Source organism: Chrysemys picta, chromosome 17 (assembly GCF_011386835.1).
Source record: "Chrysemys picta bellii isolate R12L10 chromosome 17, ASM1138683v2, whole genome shotgun sequence".
Lineage (NCBI taxonomy): Eukaryota > Metazoa > Chordata > Testudines > Emydidae > Chrysemys > Chrysemys picta.
In genome coordinates, this window is record NC_088807.1 from 5,293,904 (window position 1) to 5,315,674 (window position 21,771).

Genomic DNA, 21,771 nt, shown 5'->3' on the forward strand with positions numbered 1-21,771 from the left:
TTTGGCAGCAGCTGGGAGAAGGGAAAGCGTGACTCAGGGATTAACCCTTGGCTGGCCAGCCCAGGAGGAGGAGAAAAAGGCTGGGTTTGACCATCCTAGCTCTTTGGAGATGCCCTAGAGCGATCCAGCTAGCCTTGTAACTGGGGTGTGTGTGATTGTTCCCACTTCCCCTGTCAATACCGCTCCCCCCAAGTCTTCTCTTCTGGTGGGTCTACAAGGGGAGCAGAATGGGGCATCAGAATCACACACACCCCTGCTCTCGCAAGACACCTTCTGCCCCCCAGACCTGCCTCCCTAGCTGGAAATCCATTCCCTGCCTCCAGAGACAGAGGAGTGAGGGAGGGAGACAGGCTGCTCCCCCAGGCTTGCACTGGGGTGTGGTATCACAGGGGGGCTGGGATCCACCCCCTGCAACCTTGGGAAGGCCCCTAGGGGATGTGAAGAGGGGATTCGCCAGGCAGCAGCTGCTTTTGTCTCTTAGGGGGCTGCCACGCTCCACCCCAGAGGGGGCTGCATTTCGGTGCTTGGAGGAGATTCCCCATAGCTTACCAGGGACAAGGCATGAACCATGCGCACGTACTGTCCCCCCCCTTCCCCGCCCCCCCGATCAGTTGTCCGCATTTTGGAGCAGGGACTGTCTGTCCTGTGCCAAGCGCTGCACAGACACAGTGAGGGCCGGGGCTGTGGCTGGGCTCTTAGGCACTACCGCAATACAGCTAATAGCAATAAAAATGTACAGTGCCTAGCGCAATGAGGTCCTGGTCCAGGAGTGGGGCACCTAGATACTACCATAATACATCTAATAGTTATACAATACAATACAGAGTAAAACAGCCTCTAGCACAATGGGTTCCTGATGTGTGACTGGGTGCTACCATAATACACCTAATAATTAGGATCACCTGGGCATTGGCTGATCTACCACAGGCTGGGTCCTATTGGGGTGGGGGGCACTGAACCAAGGTAGAAAGAACAGCTCTTGGGGGGCCTTCAAGAGACCAGACACGTTGTGAGGAGCAAGGCCCCGCTGGCCTCGTCTCCCAGCTTTGAATCTGTAGCTAACTGGGGAGGACTTTGAATTCCTGCGATGTTATCAGGGACTGGGCCCTGCCCATGGAAAACGCTCTGGCCCAGCGTGCCTGTGCATGGCTGCCCTCTGCTGGGCGGCGTCAGAACCGCTCACTCATGTGTCATAGCCTCGCTGCTCGTGGAGATTCTCCAGCGGTGCTGGGCTTTCTGGGCAGGGGGCCGGGGTTCTGTCCTTGCTGCTGTCGTGAGGTCGGGAGGCCAAAGTCTTGGGAGGCTACAGGTTTTGTACGTTACATGAGACAGCAGGAATGGGAGTGAAGCGTCATGACAGGTGAGGGCTGGAGGGTCTTTCAGGCTGCTAGATTTTAACCCTTTTGGACTGGAAAATATGATCTACAAATCCAGATCTAGGTGAAGTGTCTTTTTAAAACAGTAATACTCAAAACCATTTCTTGCTGTATTTTTTTTTTTTTAAATCCTGTTTGTACAAATATCAAACCTTAGATTTTAGGCCTCAAAAGAGGCCAAGTGTCCCCAGGAATAGTAAATAATTATTATTGAACAGAATGTGGTAGCACGTGGAGATGTCTAGTTTGTGCCCCATTGTGTCAGGTGCTGTACAAAACATGGCAAAAACAGCAAGTCTCTGCCCTGGAGAGCTTGCAGTGTAAAAGACTCGACCTACCAGCAGGGTGAGACCTAATTAATATAGCTTCTAAGTGGTTACTATAGTATTAATGTAGCTAAATAATTAGTAGAGTTACTCATTATCTTCTCTTTTGCTCACACTTCACCCAGAAATGATTCCAAATAAATTTACAATTCTCGCCATTGTATTGCCAATCTTGTGAGACTTTGGGTTTGTTTCCCCTCCCCCCATAAATCCCCAGCTGCAGGAGTCAGGTTATTACCTGCGAATCTCAGTTTACATTTTTTTGGTTTTAAAATGTAAGTTCTTGTGGTTGTGGACAAAAGCTTGAAAATATGGGCCCTGAGATTCTATGATATCAGAAGGCAAATGAATAACCCCAAATCTATTATTTAAAAAAAATCTCATGATTTTTAAGACAGTCTCATGATTCTTGGGGCCTTTTTTTTGTATACAGTGTATATATAGGACACTTTATCCCTATGATCTATCTATCTACATGCAAACACCACCCACCCCTATTTTGTATCCATCCATCTGTCCTAATGTGGCCCTCATTACCACAGTACTGCACTCCTCACAATATTTAATGCATGTATTTCTGTAAATGCCTCTGCTTCTGGGGTGGAAGGAACGCAGCTCTCTGAGTGCCATGGAGACACTGCCCAGTCGTGTGGGGTGGGGAAGTGAAGAACTCTTCCTCCCCTTACCCCTACAGGGAGGATTCAGGCTGGACAATTGTCCCGGCCCCACGGCGGATTAGGTCTGACGCCGGCACGGGTCTAGCAGCCCGGCTCACAGTCATTGACAGTCACAAGTGGATGGGACCGTTGGTTTACGGGGGGTTCAGCTGTTCAACTCCCCCTGATTCACTAGGGAGGAAGTGCGCCTCCTACTGACCCACCAGCGCCGCTCCCTGCAGCCTGGGATCTATGGGCAGCCCGTGGCTGCACGGTGCAATGTTGCAGCTTGCACCGTTGACCCTGTGGGAGTGGATGGGGGGAAGATGCTGTAATTAGCCCCCCTGCAGCTGCCGCCGCCCTGTCTCCCTGCACCTGGGAAGCAGCTGCTCCCCTTGGCCTGCGTGCTCCGAAACACTCATCCACGGGGTTAATCTCCTGTGTGAGGATCGAGACGGGCAGCCCTGGTGGTGGGATCCAACGATGCGTGGTAGTGCCAGAGCCGGGGTCTCCTTGCACCACAGGCCTGGAAAGGAAAGTTAGGCCCCAGGGTCACTCTTTGAACTTGGCATCCTGTTAGGTGGGAGTTACCCTTAGTAGGCAAAAGGGCTCTGGGAGCCAGGACTCCTGGGTTCTTTCCCCAGCTCTGGCAGGGGAGCGGGGTTCAGTGGTTAGAGCAGGGTGGCTGGAATTCCTGGGTTCTTTCCCCAGCTCTGCTTCTGACTAACTCAGCATCCTTGGACAAGGCACTTGGCCTCTGCTGTTCCTCACTTTCCTCCCTGTGTGGTGGCTCCTCACAGCCCCTGTTGCCCAGGCCAGAGCTGTTGTTGCTGCATGGAGGAGCCTGGCTCCTCAGAGGAGGAACCGGGGGGAGGTCGGGGGGAGTGCAGCGTCGGCACCTGCGCCCAGCCCTTCGCTGAACGCTCTGGGCCCCAGGCCAAGAGCCCTGCTTCTAACCACGTCCTGACAACAGGCAGCCGGCTGCAGCCGCAGAACTGGGGCATGAGCCCGTTCCCCGAGGTCCCTCGTGGGCTCCTTGCCTCTCCGCTGCCTCCCCCCTGCCCAGAACCAACCAGGCCTTGGCCCTGTTCAACCCAGCTTGAGTTGCAGCTGACCCCAGCCCCTCCCCTTCTTGGCCCCAGCTCTCTGGGGCAGCCTTCCCTTCCTGTCTTCAGTGGCCCCCAGCCCAGTGGTATCTGGGCACCACACACTCTTGGGTGTATTTATCTTCATAAGCCCTCCCTCTGAGGCAGGGTGGTGCTGTTTCCCCCCCCCCCCACCCCATGTTATAGATGGGGAAACCGAGGCACGGAGGAGCTAAGTGACTTGTCCAAGGTTGCACAGAGGAGCTGTTGCAGAGCTGGGAACTGAACCCGGGGTCTCTCGGGTCATCGCCCAGCCCCTTCCCCACCTGGCCCTTCATGACTTTAGTCATGTCACCCCCTAAGCCCAGGGCACATCACGGTTACACCCCCCCACCATCCCAGCCCTGTGGCTCTTACTTCATGTCCCAAGATTTCCCTGTGTTCTGCTCAGTAATACCCTACCCCCACTTGCCCGCACCCGGGCACTGGCCTCGTCCGGAGCTTGTCTGGAAGGGTAAGAGGTTGAGGGCAGGGTTGTTTGTCTCCCTTCCCCTCCTTCCATCTGCAGTACCCTGTCTGTCCTCCTGTCCATCCTTCCGTCCATTGCCTGTCTGTCCATCTGTCCATCCTTCATCCACTCCCTGTCTGTCAATCTATCCTCCTGTCCATCCTTCCACCCATCCACTGTCCGTCTGTCTCTCCATTTTATCCTCCTCTCCACCTTTCAACCTCCCTCTCTGCCCATCCACCCACGCTGGGGCTGGCTATCTCAGCGCAGGTCGGTCTGTGTCTCGGCCCCCTGGTCTCAAAGAGAGGAACCTGCTTTTCCGATTTGCCTGTCGCTGCAGCCGGCCTAGTTCTGTCCCTGCCAGCCTTGGGGATGTGCGCTGAGCTCTCCGGACAGTTCCCCCTGTGAGTGAGGGGTTTTATTGTCGCTTGGCTCATCGTGAGAACGAGCTGGGCGGTTTTGGGGGGTGGGGGGTGTCTCTGCAGGATCGCCATGGTGGCATTTTGGGTTCTCTGCAAAAGCTGAAGCGGGGTGGTTTGATCCGGGTCCCAGCACCTCTGAACCCGTCCTGGAGTGGGGATTGGGTTCAGAGAATCGTCCCCGTGTGTGTGGGGTGGAGGTGGGGTGGGGGGGGTGTTGGTGTTGGAGAGGGAAAAGGTGTCTTGCTCCCCTGAGCTGAGCTCGCAAGTTGGCTGATCAGGGTGCATCCGTGGGGGTGTGAGGCCACTCCTCCTCCTGGCGCCGATGGAGTGGAACGGGCCGGGCCCTGCTTGGGCAGGAGGAAGGAAGGAAGGGGCCGGAGATCAACTGGAACCAGATCGCTCCTCGCCGGGGCCATCTCAGAGCCAAAAATAACCCTGCAGATTTGCATAAGCAGCTGGAGGGAGAGCGCGTTAGCCCCTGTGCCCTGGCTGGCCTTTGTGGGCTCTGTCATCAGATGGAGGGGGTGGAGGGGCGCCCTGCCAGCTGACACTGGGGGAGCCAGAGCACCCAGTCCCACTGTACCGCGGGGGAAACTGAGGCACGGGGGAGCTGACGTGAGTTGCCCAGGGAGTCTGTCTGCGGCAGAGCAGGGCCCTGCTGGGATAACACGTCCTCACCTAGCAGGCTGCCCCAGGCACCTGTGCATCAGACCCTCGTCCCCTCCTGGCCGGAGGAAGCCATCGGGGCAGCTGTGGGGCCTTTGGCCTGGGATCCTTTCTGTCTCCTCCAGACCCTTAAACACCCCATGTGCCAGCCCCATCTCCTGGCACCAGCGTTGCCTTGGGGATGGATCTGGGTGGGGAGCTCTCGGAGCAGAGGAGGGGATGCACTAATGGGTCGCCGGGCCCAGTCTTTCCTCCCCAGCTCCTGACCTTGGGTGGGACCCCCAAAGTCCAGGCTGGGCTCAGCAGTCATGGAAGGTACTGGGGGCAGCTAGAAGTTCGCAACAATGCAACCCCTGCTCCCCACCAGCTGCCGCAACTCCTGTGAGCTAGGGCTTCGAGCAGGGCGGGCTGGGAGCCAGGACTCCTGGGTTCTGTCCCCAGCTCTGAGAGAGGCGTGGGGGCCAGTGGTTGGATGGGGGGCAGGGCTGGGAGTCGGGACTATTTTGAGCTCTGTCATTGATTCGCTGTTTGCTCTTGGGTAAGTCACTTGCCACCTCTGTGCTTTGGTTGCTGAATGCAGGCCTGGCTGCTTTACCAGCTGGGTGCTCCCGGCCCTCCCCCCTCTGGCTCAGTAGTGGGGGGGGGTGTTGGGCTGTATATGCCCCCATGCAGAGGCGCACTGGCTTGGGGTGTTCCCTGCCAGCCAACAGGATAGGGAGCCGCCTTCTGCTGGATGTTAGGTCTGGTGATCTGCGGGAGGGGCTCTGAAGAACATAAAAACGCCCATCCTTGTTCAGACCAGTGGTCCATCTAGCCCAGTGTCCTGTCTTCCGACAGTGGCCAATGCCAGGTGCTTCAGAGGGAATGAACAGAACAGGTCATCATCAAGTGATCCATCCCTTGTTGTCCAGTTTCAGCTTCTAGTAGATTTAGGGACACCAACAGCATGGAGTTGCATCCCTGACCATCTTGGCTAATAGCCATGGAGGGATCTGTCCTTCAGGAACTGATCTCATTCTGTTTTAACCCAGTTATAAACATTGCCCAGTTGGCTTCACAAAATCCCCTGGCAATGAGTTCCACAGGTTGACTGTGCGTTGTGTGAAGAAGCACTTCCTTTCGTTTGTTTTAAACCTGCTGCCTATTGATTTCATTGGGTGACCCCCTGGGTCTTGTTACCTGAAGTGGTAAATAACACTTCCCTAGTCATTTTCTTCACACCACTCATGATTTTATAGACCTCTGTCATATCCCCCGTAGTCATCTCTTTCCCAAGCTGACCAGTCCCAATCTCCTCATATGGAAGCTGTTCCATACACTTAATCATTTTTGTTGCCCATCTCTGTACCTTTTCCAATCATATCTCTTTTTTTGAGATGGGACGACCAGAACTGCATGTAGTATTCAAGGGATGGATGTACCATGGATTTCTATAGGGGTCTTATAATGTTCTCTGCCTTATTATCTGCATTTATCAACACTGAATTTCATCTGTCATTTTCTTGCCCAGTCACCCAGTTTGGTGAGATCCCTTTGTACCTCTTTGCAGTCTGCTATGGACTATTTTGAGTAATTTTGTATTGTCTGCAAACTTTGCCACCTCACTGATCACCCCTTTTACCAGACATAGTTAGGAATATGTTGAACAGCACAGCCCAATACAGATCCTAGGAGGACCCTGCTATTTATCTCTCTCTACTGTGAAAACTGACTGTTTATTCCTACCCTTTATTTCCTGTCTTTTACCCAGTTACTGATTCATGAGAGGCTCTTCCGTCTTATCCCATGACTGCCTAAGAGCCTTTGGTGAGGGACCTAGTCAAAGGCTTTGTGAAAGTCCAAGTACACTGTGTCCACTGGATCGTTCTTGTCTACATGTTTGTTGACACGCTCAAAAAATTCTAATAGATTGGTGAGGCGTGATTTCCCGTTACAAAAGCCGTGTTGACTCTTCCCAACATATCGTGTTCACCTGTGTGTCTGATAATTCTGTTCTTTACTCTAGTGTCAATCAATTTGCCTGATCCTGAAGTTAGACTCAACCGGCCTGTAATCGCCTTGGTGTCACATTAGCTCTCTGCTGATTTAAGCAATAGGTTACCTACCATAGTTAGTAGTTCTGCAATTTCATATTTGAGCCCCTTCAAAACTCTTGGTCCTGGTGGCTTATTACTGTTTAATTTATCAGTTTGTTCTGAAACCTCCTCTATTGACATCTCAATCTAGGGCCACTCCTCAGATTTGTCGCTGAAAAAGAATGGCTCAGGTGTGGGAATCTCCCTCACATCTTCTGTAGTGAAGACCGATGCAAAGAATTCACCTAGCTTCTTCTCTGCAATGCCTTTGTCTTCCTTGAGTCTCCTTTAGCGCCTTGATTATCCAGTGGCCCCACTGATTGTTCGGCCCACTTCCTGCATCTGATGTACTGACAAACAGTTTTGCTGCTAGTTTTTGAGTCCTTTGATAGTTGCTCTTCAAATTCTGTCTTGGCCGGCCTAATTATACTTTTACACTTGACTTGCCAGAGTTTATGCTCCTTTCTGTTTTCCTCGGTTGGATTTGACTTCCAGTTTTTAAAAGATGTCTTTTTGTCTCTAGCTGCCTATTTCACTCTGCTGTGATGGCATTTTTTGCATCCTTGTACTGGTTTTTTTTGGGGTGTGTGGGTGTGTGCATAAATTTAGTTTGAGCCTCTGTTATGGTGTTTTCAAAAAGTTTCCATGCAGCTTGCAGGCATTTCACCCTGATGACTGTTCCTTTTAATATGTATTTAATTAGCCTCCTTGTTTTAGTGTAGTTCCCCCTTTTTGTAGTTAAATGCTGCTGTGGTGGGTTTCTTAGGTGTTTCCCTCCCTACATTGATGTTAAATTTAATCGCCATATGGTCTCTATCACCGAGTGGTTCAGCTGTATTTGCCTCTTGGACCGGATCCTGTGCACCACGTAGGGCTAAATTAAGAATTGCCTCCGCAGGGTATTTACCACATGGCTCTGCTGTGTCCCCCCAGCACTGAGCCATGACCTCCCCGTCCCATGTCTCTCTGTCTGTTTGTCTGTCCTCACAGTTCCCAGAGTGCGGCTTCTACGGGCTCTATGACAAGATCCTGCTCTTCAAACATGACCTGTCGTCCGCCAACATCCTGCAGCTGGTGCGGGTGGCCGGAGACATCCAGGAGGGGGACTTGGTGGAGGTGGTGCTCTCAGGTAACACGCACGGGTGTGTGGATGAGGGAGAGAGAGAAAAAGGGCTGTGTGGGTCTCTACACGCCTTCTGCCCCCTGTTGGAGGGGATGGGCCCTGCTCTGTGTGTGTGTGTGTGTGTGTGTGTGTGTCCGTCCCTGCTGACCCCTGCTGGACAGGATGAGCCCTGCTCTATGTGTGTGTGTGTCCCTGCTGCCCCCTGCTGGAGGGGATGAGTCCCGCTCTGTGTGTGTGTGTGTGTGCGCACATCCCTGCTGTCCCCTGTTGGAGGGGATGGGCCCTGCTCTGTGTGTGTGTGTGTCTGTCTCTCTCTGCTGCCCCCTGCTGGACAGGATGAGCCCTGCTCTGTGTGTGTGTGTGTCCCTGCTGTCCCGTGCTGGAGGGGATGAGCCCTGCTCTGTGTGTGTGATACCACAACACACTTGCCATCCTTTCCTAGACGCTCACTAGCCCATCCGAGCTCTTCCCACGCAGCCTGCTCCGCACTGGCTTGCACCTGCCAGCGCCGTAGATTGTCCAGCTGCTGACCCTGTCCTGGTGGCGCTGTGAGGGCATTGCCAGCTTGTTCCCCAGCACGCGGCAGCCGATCCTGACTCGGCGGCGGTGGCTGCGTTGCTTGCCCTGTGTTGGCAGAAGGCTGGGCGGACCGATGGGGCGCTGAGGGCTGGGCGGGGCAGAATGGGGCCGCCCCCGGGGCTGGCGAAGCGGATGCTACACCGGCACGACGCTGCCCCTTGGCACGTTGCCGTACGACAGGCAGGGCCTGGTTTGGGATGCTTCATGGCTGGAGAGGATGGGACACAGTGCCACGGGGTGCTGGGAGATGGCAGGGGGACAGGACGTGTCTTGGTGCCTCTGGGAAGAGGCTGGGATATAGCGCCAGGTACCCGGGTACCCATCACGGCGTAGTCACTCCAGGGCTGTGGGTGGGTGGGGAGCTTCCCCATGCACGGCTGTGGGCCGTGCCCTGGCTCCCTGGCGCCATCGCTCTCCTCCGCTGCTCCCCGCCCACGGCTGCTTTCGCTCCTGCCGGTGCCCAGGTGCTGTTTTGAGTCAGGGCCGCCCGCGCGCGCCCCGGCAGGAAGTGGTTTGGGGGCCGGCTCCCTGGCACGAGACCTGGTGGGGGGAAGGGCAGGGGCGCGGCAGCTCCGAGGCCCGCGGTGATGACGTTTCCCCCACCGCCACCCCCCACAGGAAATCCTGCCCCGCGCCCGCCCAATCTGTGCCAGCGGCCCCCCTGTGTTAGAGAATCCCTTCTCGCCAGCAGGGGGCGCCCCTGGCACCAACAGGGGGGTCTGGCCACTGCCCAAAGCGGGGTGTTGGCTATGGATTGTTACGGGGAGGTGGGCGCAGGGAAGTGGATCCAGCCGGGCCCACGCGCTCCCGGGGGCAGTCGGTGGGTCTGGACTGGGCCGTGCCGTTCCCTGAGCTCCCTCTCTCTTGTCCGCCAGCCTCGGCCACCTTTGAGGATTTCCGGATACGTCCGCACGCCCTGAACGTGCATTCGTACCGCGCCCCGGCCTTCTGCGACCACTGCGGGGAAATGCTCTTCGGCCTCGTGCGCCAGGGCCTCAAGTGTGACGGTACGGAGCCCAGGGGGAGGGTGTGGGGGTGTCTCCCCATCTGAGCCCAAGGGTCTGGCTGACTCACGGGGGTGGGGAATGGGACATGGGGCCTTTCCCCTGTAGGCGATGCCGGCTCTGATCTGGCCCCAGGATGGGGGACTGGCTGGCGCAGGGAGGAGGGGAGTGGCTGTTCGGTGACCCTTGTGTGTAATGAGTTGAGGGGGGGTCTCAGCCCAGTTTGAAGGGGGTCCCACTGCACAAAACAGTAGGTGAGAAACAACCCAAACTGTCCACAAAGCCCCACAGACTGAGCAGACATAGGGTGGGGGCACTCCTATGTCCCTGGGGGGGCAATCTCTCTAGGGTGGGGGCTGGCATCGCTTTTCACCCCCCAGGTCACCTCTGCCTGGCCTGCGGGGTTGGGGGGGCAGAGTGCCTGGCACTGGGGAGCTCTGCTTTTGACCTTGGGGGCACCAGCGCGTGGCTGTGGCCCCTTCGCCACATGTCCTGTCCCAGCCTCGGGACGCAGCCGGAGACGGAGTCATTTAGCATGTAGGTAATTAACCAACTTAATGCTTAACCTGGGCTCTAAGCCGTCCCGTTAAACCAGCGTCCCAGCCGGATCCACGCTGGGGCCTGCCCCACCCCTTGGGCTGGGACCACTGCCCAGAGTGGTGCCTCCTGCCTCCCCGTCCGTCTGTCTCTCTTACACTTAGATCGTAGCCTCTGTGGGGGAGGACTGCCTTGGTCTTCGGACAGCGCCATGGGGCTCTGATCCCGCCATGGGGCCCTGATCCCATACTGGGACTCCCCCACCCCCGGGCCCTCCCACCGCCCGTCCGGTCAGAAATGTGACACAGGCGGGTCCTCCATATTGCAGGTTGTGGCCTGAACTACCACAAGCGCTGCGCCTTCAACATCCCCAACAACTGCAGCGGGGCCCGCAAGCGCCGCCTCTCGGCCACCTCGCTGGCCACCTCGCAGTCCCTGCGTCTCGCCACCTCCGAGTCGCTGCCCTGCGCCTCCGACGAGCTGGTAAGAGTCCCCGCAGGGTGGGGATGGGGACCACTCGGCTCTGCATTGCGGGCCAACCCCGGATATGGCGCTGGCCGTGCGTCGTGGCCACCTGAGCTGTGTGTCAGGCCCCTTATACTGCCCGGCTCAGGGAGATTCTTCTCAGGCTGGAGGGGCAGAGTCTGGGTGCTGGGGATGGGAGCGGTCTGGGGTCCATCCTCACTACTGCTGGGTAGTTTAGAGCCGTGGCTGGCCGTGACCAAGGGTCATGCCCCAGGAAGGGTGGGGGTGGATGGGCAGCCCCTGGGTGTCACAAGATCAGGTCTCGACCCAGCTCTCAATGTACTGGGTCCCCAGCTGGAAGTCCCACCGCCCCGCCCCATGGTGGCGCTAACTGGCCCCCTCTGTGGCTGCTGCAGTGCTGGGTTGGCCATGGAACGTGACTCCCCCTCCCCTGTGGCTGGTAGAGGGCAGGGCACGGGGCCTGCGCTCTGGGGCACGGAGCTCTTGCCTCCATGGGTTATAATGCCCACTCTCCCCGACTCCCCCTGCAGAGCCGGAGCTCCATGGAGACCTTGCCCCGTCGGCTCACCAGCACCTCCTACATTGGGCGCCCCATCGAGCTGGACAAGCTGTTCCTGTCCAAGGTCAAGGTGCCCCACACCTTCCTCATCCACTCGTACACCCGCCCCACCGTCTGCCAGTTCTGCAAGAAGCTGCTCAAGGGGCTCTTCCGCCAGGGCCTGCAGTGCAAAGGTGAGTGGGGAAGGGAGAGCGGGGGTCAGGTGGGAATCAGCCATTCTCCAAGAAGGGCAAAGGTAAGGAGAGGGGAGCGCTGGGTGCACACGGCCGGTGGAACTCCCTGCCACTGGAAGGTCCAGTGGTGCAGCTGGATGTAAGAAGGGGCTGGGTATTTCTATGGGAAAGGGCTTCCACTCTCATGCTTCAGGGCCTGGTATGAGCATCAGAGGGGACAGGAAGGAGATTCTGCCCACCCGCTCCACACCCACCCCTAAAAGGGAGGAGTGAATGTGCTTTCCTTTGAAGCTTTCTTAATTGGCTGCTGTTGAGAGGTGGGACACCAGGCTAGATGGGTCCATGGGGTCTGATCTCGGGTGGCAGGGCTGCCAGGAGACTGGCTATAGAACAGAAATGGCTCCACCCAGCTCTGAAATTTATTCTTATTTATTAGGTATATTATGGTAGTTCCAAGGGGCTCCCGTCATAGACCAGGACCCCCTTGTGCCAGGCCCTGTACAGGCAGCTACTTCTGGGGTGGAACGTGGCAGCTGTCTGACAGAGAAAAGCAACAGCATACAAAAATGAGGGGACGGGAAGTGGAGGAGAAGCCATCACCTACAGGAGGGGGAGATTTCGGGAGGGACAGGAATGGACACGGCTGGTGGGGTTTGGCTGAGATCCTGGGGCTCGCAGCCTGGCTGGTGCAAGGAGTCTGGGAGGGGGTTTGTGTCTTGTTCTGCCATCTCCCCGGGAGGGTGGGGGCACTGTCCCTGCCGCTGCACAGCGCCCCCTGGTGAGACTGTGGGGTACTGCAGGGCATTTTGGGAAGGGGAGCGGGACGGTGGAGAGACAGGGCCAGAGACCCCCATGCTGGCACCCCCCTGACGCTCACCCCTCTTTCAGACTGCAAGTTTAACTGCCACAAGCGCTGTGCCACCCGGGTGCCCAATGACTGCCTGGGCGAGACGCTCTTCAACGGCGGGGGTGAGTGGCAGTCGTGCGTGGGCGGAGGTGATGGTGGTGTCTTGGCGCTACTGCCCAGGGGCTGGGGAGGGGGACGGGACTGGGGGTGGGGATCGAGCCCTAGCCCTGGCTCATACAGTGTGTGGGCTGCAAGACGAGTCTCCTTCGTCCCCTGCCCGCCCAAGGGTTGGGATCCCAGCGTGGCAGGGTCCTGGGGGGCAGTTCTGGACACCCGGGGCTGCAGCCTGGCACCGGCAGGGCCTCCCCTTCCCCCGGTGCCGTTCCCACGGACTCTGGTGCTTCCCCCCCCCCAGACGTGCCCATGGAAGACGCCAGCGATCTGAGCGATGCCGACAAGAACTCGCTGATGGACGAATCGGACGACTCGGGCATCATCCCCGGCTCCCACTCTGAGAATGAGCTCTGCGGAGGGGACGACGCCAGCAAATCCCAGGGGTACAGCCCTGCCCCCCCGAATTGCCCCTGCCCTGCCCCTCCCTCCCCAGCAGCCTAGGCCAGAGTCCCCCTGGCTTCAGGCTACCACCAGCTGGCAGCTGCGTTTCCTGGTGTGGGGAGCAAATGTCCCCTGACCACTTCACCTCTGGGTCTGGGGGACCTTCCCTGGGATTTCCTGTCCCCCCCCCCTCTCCAGCTCTGATGACCCTCAGTCCTGACCCACAGCCCCGCACAGCTCTGGGCTCCCCTTGCCACAGCGCTGCCCTGACCCCTCAGTCCTGACCCACAGCCCCCCCAGCTACCCCATCCCTGGCGTCCCCCTGCCACAGCTCTGCCCTTAGCCCTCAATCCTGACCCACAGCCCCCCCCAGCTCTGGGTTCCCCCCGGTTCCCACAGCGCTGTCCTTCCCCCTCAGTCCTGACCCACAGCCCCCCCCCCAGCTCTGGGCTCCCCCCGCCACAGCGCTGCCCTTAGCCCTCAATCCTGACCCACAGCCCCCCCAGCTACCCCAGCCCTGGGCTCCCCCCGGTTCCCACAGCTCTACCGATGCTCCTCAGTCCTGACCCACAGTCCCCCCCCAGCTCTGGGCTCACCCCGCCACAGCTCTGCCCTTAGCCCTCAATCCTGACCCACAGCCCCCCCAGCTCTGGGCTCCCCCCGGTTCCCACAGCTCTACCAATGCTCCTCCGTCCGGACCTGCAGCCCCCTTCCTGCTATCTCAGTTCCAGGTTCCCGCACCCCCAGATCTGCTGATGCTCCTCAGTGCTGATCCGCAGCCCAGCCCCGAGGTTCCCTGCCTCCACTCCCCCAACCCCTGCAGCTAACGTGTCCGGTCGTTCTCCCCCCACCACAGCTCCATGGGCTACATCCCGCTGATGCGGGTGGTGCAGTCGGTGAGGCACACGACCCGGAGGTCGAGCACGGCGCTGAAGGAAGGCTGGGTGGTTCACTGTAGCAGCAAAGACACCCTGGTGAGTGGGGGCCAGTTCCTCCGGGGAAGCCAGTCTCAAGAGCTGGTGGGAATGGGACGCTAAACTGTATTATACTGCACCGCCACCAGGTGGTGCGGTGAGTAAAATACCCTATTTAAGCTAACCTAAGCTGTCCCCGATGGACGCAGCCGGGGTGGGTAAGTGAGCTCCGCAGGCCAGATCGGGTACAGGAGGATGAGGAGGTGCCAGGAGTGGAACCAAGAACAGAAACAGAAGAATCAGCAGCCAAGGTTGCAGGCAGAAAAAAACCAAAAAGTTGCAGGATCTCCTCAACATGCCCCTCTTCAAAGCCCCACAGAACTTTATCTTTGACAAACCTTCACACTGGAGAGACTGGAAACAACTGGTTTCCCCCCCCCCTCCACTACAGAAGGGATGTGGACAAATTGGAGAGAGTCCAGCGGAGGGCAACGAAAACGATTAGGGGCCTGGGGCACATGACTTATGAGGAGAGGCTGAGGGAACTGGGATGTTTAGTCTGCAGAAGAGAAGAGTGAGGGGGGATTTGATAGCTGCTTTCAACTACCTGAAGGGGGGTTCCAAAGAGGATGGAGCTCGGCTGTTCTCAGTGGTGGCAGATGACAGAACAAGGAGCAATGGTCTCAAGTTGCAGTGGGGGAGGTTTAAGTTGGATATTAGGAAACACTATTTCACTAGGAGGGTGGTGAAGCACTGGAATGGGTTACCTAGGGAGGTGGGGGAATCTCCATCCTTAGAGGTTTTTAAGGCCCGGCTTGACAAAGCCCTGGCTGGGATGATTTAGCTGGGAATTGGTCCTGCTTTGAGCAGGGGGTTGGACTAGATACCTCCTGAGGTCCCTTCCAACCCTGAGATTCTATGATTCTAAGATTTTACAAGATCTCGCATTGCTGCCAAGCTCCAAAAAGAAACTGGAGATATCCAGCTACCGTCTTTAATGTGTGTTACGGTGAAGCAGGCAGAGCATGTCTTTAAATCCTCTGACTTTAGTGAAGCCAGTCACAGAGATGATGGTGGAAAGGTTCTGGCTGTGTTTGATGCATACTGTACACCTCGGAGAAAAGTGGTGTATGACAGAGTATGTTTCCACTGGAGAATTTAAGAACCACAGGGAAATGTTGAAAGTTTTTTTAAGAGCTCTGCCTGCATTGGCTGAAACCTGTGTTTCTGGGAATGCAAAACATGAAAATATCAAAGACAGGCTTGTTGTTGGGTGAACCGATAAAAATCTTTCACAGCAGCTACGATTGAGGAGAGATTTAACCCTAGCCGCAGCTATCCAGAGAGCAAAACAGTCAGAATTCGTCACACATCAGAACAAAAGGCAGGAGCAACTTGAAACACCTAAAAGTAGCTTCGGCTTGGTCTACAGTGTGATGATGCATGTCCAGCTAGAGGCGCATGGTGTAATAATTGCACCAAATAGGGATGTTTTACAGCTGTTTGCTGCACCAAAGAAGTCATAGAAGATCAGGGTTGGAAGGGACCTCAGGAGGTCATCTAGTCCAACCCCCTGCTCAAAGCAGGATCAATCCCCAACTAAATTCCCAAATCCCTAAATGGCCTCCTCAAGGATTGAACTCACAACGCTGGGTTTAGCAGGCCAATGCTCAAACCACTGAGCTATCCCTGCCCCCCCAGTCTCGGATTTGACTTGTATTACAGACCATCAAGAAACATGGCTTCTGGGATCTATCACTCGTGATGACGTAGAGCCTGCCTGGAGAATGAAATTGAATACTCATGGCAAGACTATTGACTTTAAATTGACTCAGGAGTTGACGTCACAGTCATCTCAAAAGGGACTTACAATCACCTTTGACTTCTCCCAGAGCTGAAGTCACTTGATGCAGCTCTGAACTGCAGGGGCCAGTTCACCACAGAAACAACTTACAGAGACAAGAACTTTACATTCAGAGTGAGATCAAAGAATCAAAGACCCAGCCGCAGCGTGGCAGCCCTGATGTCCCAGTTTTATAGGGACAGTCCTGATATTTGGGGATTTTTCTTATACAGGTGCCTATTACCCCCCCACCTCCTGTCCCGATTTTTCACACTTGCTATCTGGTCACTCTAGCCATGATGGGCCTAGCGAGGAGGGTGGAAGAACTCGACGGAGGATTTGATGATATTGGGCTTTTGAAAGGAGATCCAGTACAAATCACTGTAAGAGACAATGCTGAACCATACAGTGTACAAACACCTCTACCAGACAGACCATGGAAGAGATTAGCTGCAGACTTATGTAAATTCAGAGGATAACATTTTGTGGTTGTTGTGGGCTGTTTTTCCAGGTATATAGAGATAATGTACTTGAAAGATATAACATGTTGCAGTGTTATCGAGAAACTGATGTGCCTGTTCGCTCCCTTTGGCATTCAAAACAACCAGCGATGGACAACAAACCACAAAGCGCCGCAGCAGAATTTAAATTTTTTGCACGAAATATGATTTTGATCATATTCCCAGCAGCCCACATTACCCACAAGCGATGGAGAGGCTGAGAGAGCTGGGCAGACAGCCAAGGAAATCCTACTGCAGGACGATCCATTCCTTGCTCTTCTGAGTTACAGATCAACACCAACAGCAACTACTGGATCCAATCCGGCGCAACTCCAGATGGGAAGACAACTCAGAGCTACTGTTCCAACTTTGGAAAATAGCCCATCTCCAAATTGCCCCGTCGTGAAGAGAATAGCCAAATCTCATAAGAAGGCTAAAAGAGCTAATGAATACTTTTATGACAAAAACAACGAGGAGTCCTTGTGGCACCTTAGAGACTAACAAATGTATTTGGTCATAAGCTTTTCTGGGCTAAAACCCACTTCATCAGATGCATGGAGTGGAAAATACAGTAGGCAGGTATAAATACGTGAAAGGATGGGAGTTGCCTTTACCAAGTGTGAGGTCAGTTTAACGAGACAATTCACTTAACAGCAGGATACCAAGGGAGGAAAAATAACTTTTGAAGTGGTAATGAGAGTGGCCCATTTCAGACCGTTGACAAGAAGGTGTGAGTAGGGGAAATTAGTATTGGGGAAATTAGGTTTAGGTTTTGTAATGACCCAACCATTCCCAGTCTTTATTCAGGCCTAATCTGATGGTGTCCAGTTTGCAAATTAATTCCAGTTCTACAGTTTCACATTGGAGTCCGTTTTTGAAGGTTTTTTGTTGAGGAATTGCCACTTTGAGGTCTGTTATTGAGTGACCAGAGAGATTGAAGTGTTCTCCTACTGGTTTTTGCATGTTATGATTCTGGATGTCAGATTTGTGTCCATTTATTCTTTTGCGTAGAGACTGTCCGGTTTGGCCAATGTACATGGCAGAGGGGCATTGCTGGCACATGATGGCATATATCACATTGGTAGATGTGCAGGTGAACGAGCCCCTGATGGTGTGGCTGATGTGATTAGGTCCTATGATGGTGTCCCTTGAATAGATATGTGGACAGAGTTGGCACCGGGGTTTGTTGCAGGGTTTGGTTCCTGGGTTGGTGTTTTTGTTGTGTGGTGTGTAGTTGCTGGTGAGTATTTGCTTCAGGTTGGGAGGCTGTCTGTAAGCGAGGACTGGCCTGTCTCCCAAGGTCTGTGAGAATGAGGGATTATCCTTCAGGATAGGTTGTAGATCCTTGATGATGTGCTGGAGAGGTTTTAGTTAGGGGCTGTGATGATGGCTAGTGTCATTCTGTTACTTTCTTTGTTGGACCTGTCTTGTAGTAGGTGACTTCTAGGTTCCCTTCTGGCTCTGTCAATCTGTTTCTTCACTTCACCAGGTGGGTATTGTAGTTTTAAGCACGCTTGATAGAGATCCTGTAGGTGTTTGTCTCTATCTGAGGGATCGGAGCAAATGCGGTTATATCTTAGATCTTGGCTGTAGACAATGGATTGTGTGGTGTGTCCTGGATGAAAGCTGGAGGCATGTAGGTAAGTGTAGCGGTCAGTAGGTTTCTGGTATAGGATGGTGTTTATGTGACCATCGCTTATTTGCACTATAGTGTCTAGGAAGTGGATCTCTTGTGTGGACTGGTCCAGGCTGAGGTTGATGGTGGGGTGGAAATTGTTGAAATCTTGGTGGAATTCCTCAAGGGCCTCCTTCCCGTGGGTCCAGATGATAAAGATGTCATCAATGTAGCGCAAGTAGAGTAGGGGCGTGAGGGGACGAGAGCTGAGGAAGTGTTTTCTAAGTCCGCCATAAAAATGTGGACATACTGAGGGGCCATGCGGGTACCCATAGCAGTCCCACTGGCTTGAAGGTATAAATTGTCCCCAAATCTGAAATAGTTGTGGGTGACGACAAAGTTCAGCCACCAGGTTTGCTGTGATGGTATCCGGGATGCTATTCCTAATGGCTTGTAGTCCATCTTTGTGTGGAACGTTCATGTAGAGAACTTCTACATCCATAGTGGCCAGGATGGTGTTTTTTGGAAGATCACCAAAGGATTGTAGTTTCCTCAGGAACTACATTGCCAACATTTTTATGGCTGACTTAGAACAACGCTTCCTCTGCTCTCATCCCCTTGTGCGCCTAATCTACTTGTGCTACATTACCACTTCAAAAGTTATTTTCCTCCCTTGGTATCCTGCTGTTAAGTGAACTGTCTCCTTAAACTGACCTCACACTTGGTAAGGCAACTCCCATCCTTTGATATATTTATACCTGCTCCTGTATTTTCCACTCCATGCATCTGATGAAGTGGGTTCTAGCCCACGAAAGCTTATCCCCAAATAAATTTGTTAATCTCTAAGGTGCCGCAAGGGCTCCTCGTTGTTTTTGCTGATACAGACTAACACGGCTACCCCTCTGAAACTTTTATAACAGACGTCACTCAGTTAGAGACCTGCCCGCTCTAGAACCTGGTGTCCGTGTTCATGTCCAGTTGGGTAGAGAAGAAGGATGGACATCTCCAGCTGCCATAAAGAAAAAGAATTCAGTGCTCAGGTCATACGTGATCGACACCGACAGTGGAGACGTCAGCAGACACCGACAACACCGATAGTTTGTTCCTCAGCAAGAGCAAACTCTGCGGATGGCGGCTGCGGGACAAGACGACGACTCCCCAAGGTTTCCAAATCGACCACGGTCCGTCCTTGCAACTGCTGGCCAGCCCGATGGCCGAGTCGTTCCGCGTTTGGGTCGTGTAACTAGAAAACCAGCAGGAGTCAGAGAGACGTGACGAACTGAGCCGCTGTGAATGGCACAGACAGCGTGACGGTGCAAATAGTGCACGTGGTCGGAAGGGAGATGGAATGGGATGTTAAACCATATTAGACTGTTGAGCCACTAGTTGTGTGTAACGTACTTTAGTTAAGCGACTCTTGGCTGGTTCAGGACCATGATGCCGGCCTGGGGTAGAGATGGACTGAGGGGGACCCCCCCCGCTGGGCTGTGACCATCTGCCTAGGGCCGAGCCGCCAGCCCCACGCAGTGATAGACACCCCCATGGGAACTAAGTTTGTTTCTTTCCCCTCCCCAGAGGAAGCGTCATTACTGGCGGCTGGACTGCAAGTGCATCACGCTCTTCCAGAACAACACCTCCAGCCGCTATTACAAGGTAAGCGCCCTTTGCCCTGGCCTGGGGCTTGGCCTCCGCGGGACCTGCCTGGTATGGGAGTCACAGGGGAAGAGCAACCTGTCAGAGCCCACCTAGTCCGTCCCCCAGCCCCGCGGGGTGCAGGAATTGTTCCTGATGGTCCGTTTCCCCAGCAGAGATGGAGATGCCCCTCAGGGCCCACCAAGCCCATCTCCACCCAAGGCAGAGTCATCCCCGACTGTCTGTTCCTCCTAGGGAGGTGGGGGAATTGTTCCTGACAGACTGTATCCCAGGGTTCGTAGGTTTCAGTGTCCCCAGCCCTTCCCTTGGGGAGATGTTTCCCCAGCCTGGCTGATCAGGTTCTCCGGCTCCTCCGTTGAGTTTCACGCTGTAACTCCTGGCTCTGTGTGTGTGTGTGTGTGTGTGTGTGTGTGTGTGTGTGTGTGTGTGTTGTCACCACACCCTTTGTGTCAGCGGCCCCACACTGATGACTCAGGCTGCTCAAAAATCTTTGGACCAAAAAGTCCTTTTTTCCGTCAAAAGACATTTTTGGCACCAAAAAAGGGAAAAAGTTTTTAATTGTTGAGGATTTTTTTTTTTTAATGGAAATTCTCAGCAAAAAGGCACCTGCTTTTTTTTTTGTATGTTGAAGTGATGTTGAATTCCCACCGTCTCTTGAGTTCCCCTCCCCCTTCGTTTTCTTCCCCTTGGAAAAAGTTGGTGGGACGTGAAAGTGTGTGTTGTGGGGGGAGAGGAGGGGAGAGAGTCCACTCTTTTCCTCCTTTCCACTTGAAAAGTTTTGGGGGGAAATATTTTCAAATGTCTGAATTTCTCTCAGTTTTGTAAAACATTTTACAAAAATATTTCCTTTATTTTCCACTGGGGGGGCGGAAAAAAGAAAGAACTCTTTTTTTTTTTTTTTTACAAAAAAAACTGTGTGTGTTTGAGAAAATGAGGGAAATAAATGGGTGGGGTGGGGGGGGGACCCTGAAAATTTGGAGGGAAATCAAAGGGCCCAGAAGCCAGGCTGGGCCGAGCTACTCTGCATTTGGTCCCAGAGCTTACGGGTGGGTTCCCGTTGCAGGAAATCCCGCTGTCCGAGATCCTGGCGGTGGAGCCGGCCCAGACCTTCACTCTGGTGCCGCCGGGCGGCAACCCGCACTGCTTCGAGATCGTCACGGCCAACGCCACCTACTATGTCGGGGAGAACTGTGCCCCCGCCCCGTCCACCGCCAGCCAGCAGCACAGCGGGGTCGGGCTGGAAGTGGCCATGGCCTGGGAGAGCGCCATCCGCCAGGCCCTCATGCCCGTCATTCTGCAAGACGCTCCCAATCCTCAGGGACAGGCCCCCCAGAGTGAGTGAGAGCCCCGAGGCCTGGGCTGGGCTCCAGGGCAGTGGGGAGAGCGGGCCCCTACCCCGCTCCCTGCAGCACAGCGCCCCCTAGTGCCACACTGGGACATCGGGGTCCTAAAGAGCATCACCTATCCGGTCACCATCACCGCTCCCTGCAGTGCTCTGGGTGTCTCCCATCCCAATGCAGGCTGGTCCCTGTTTGGATCGTCTGGGAGCCCAGCCCGAAGCACCAGCATCCTGTCAGACCCTTCTGGGCCTAGCCAGGCAGTGTCCCAAGTGTGGGAGGTGATTGCCCTGCAGGGGGCGATGCCGATCTCACCTGGGGAACACCGAGCCGGACCTGGGGATGGAGCTTGGCATCCGCGTGGCTGGGAGGAGCACAGTCCTCAGATGCTGCAGTTCCCTGGGGATCAGGGTTCAGGGCTGGGAAGGGGGTGGGGACTTGACACGCCATTCCCCATGTAGGATTTCATGCCCTGGACACAATATATGGGGGGTGGGGAATCCTGATTGGCTCAGGCCAGGCCTGTCTGGTGCCAGCTCCTAATCAAAGGCCCCTTTTCCCTTCCCAGGGCAGGCATCGCTCAGGATCTCCGTGTCCAACAGCCAGATCCAGGAGAACGTGGTGAGTAGAGGCCACGCCCCCTCTCTTTCTGCCACGCCCCCTCTCTTTCTGCCACGCCCCCTCTCTTTCTGCCACGCCCCCTCTCTTTCTGCCACGCCCCCTCTCTTTCTGCCACAGCCCTTCTCTGTGTATGTCCAGACCCAGGAGAATGTGGTGAGTAGGGATTCCCCCCACCCCATGGCTCTGTATATAAAGAGTGGAAACATGAACCAGCGGCTAAGGAGGAGGACAAAGGAATAGCATGAGTATGTAGGGACAAAACCAGAAAGGCTAATGCACAAAATGAGCTACATTTAGCAAGCAACATAAAA

At 55.0% G+C, this 21,771-nt stretch overlaps 1 protein-coding gene across 1 annotated transcript in view; it reads left to right on the forward strand.

Moving 5' to 3' along the window:
• The window catches only part of PRKD2 (protein kinase D2), a 31,476-nt gene that overhangs the window by 3,752 nt on the left and 5,953 nt on the right, over window positions 1-21,771 (forward strand). Inside the window, exons 2-11 of the mRNA XM_065571758.1 lie at window positions 8,105-8,243; window positions 9,692-9,823; window positions 10,686-10,840; window positions 11,374-11,575; window positions 12,464-12,544; window positions 12,838-12,979; window positions 13,834-13,951; window positions 19,425-19,502; window positions 20,566-20,836; window positions 21,408-21,460. Of these exons, the coding sequence (XP_065427830.1) occupies window positions 8,105-8,243; window positions 9,692-9,823; window positions 10,686-10,840; window positions 11,374-11,575; window positions 12,464-12,544; window positions 12,838-12,979; window positions 13,834-13,951; window positions 19,425-19,502; window positions 20,566-20,836; window positions 21,408-21,460 (1,371 nt within the window). The remainder of the gene's footprint in view (window positions 1-8,104; window positions 8,244-9,691; window positions 9,824-10,685; window positions 10,841-11,373; window positions 11,576-12,463; window positions 12,545-12,837; window positions 12,980-13,833; window positions 13,952-19,424; window positions 19,503-20,565; window positions 20,837-21,407; window positions 21,461-21,771) is intronic.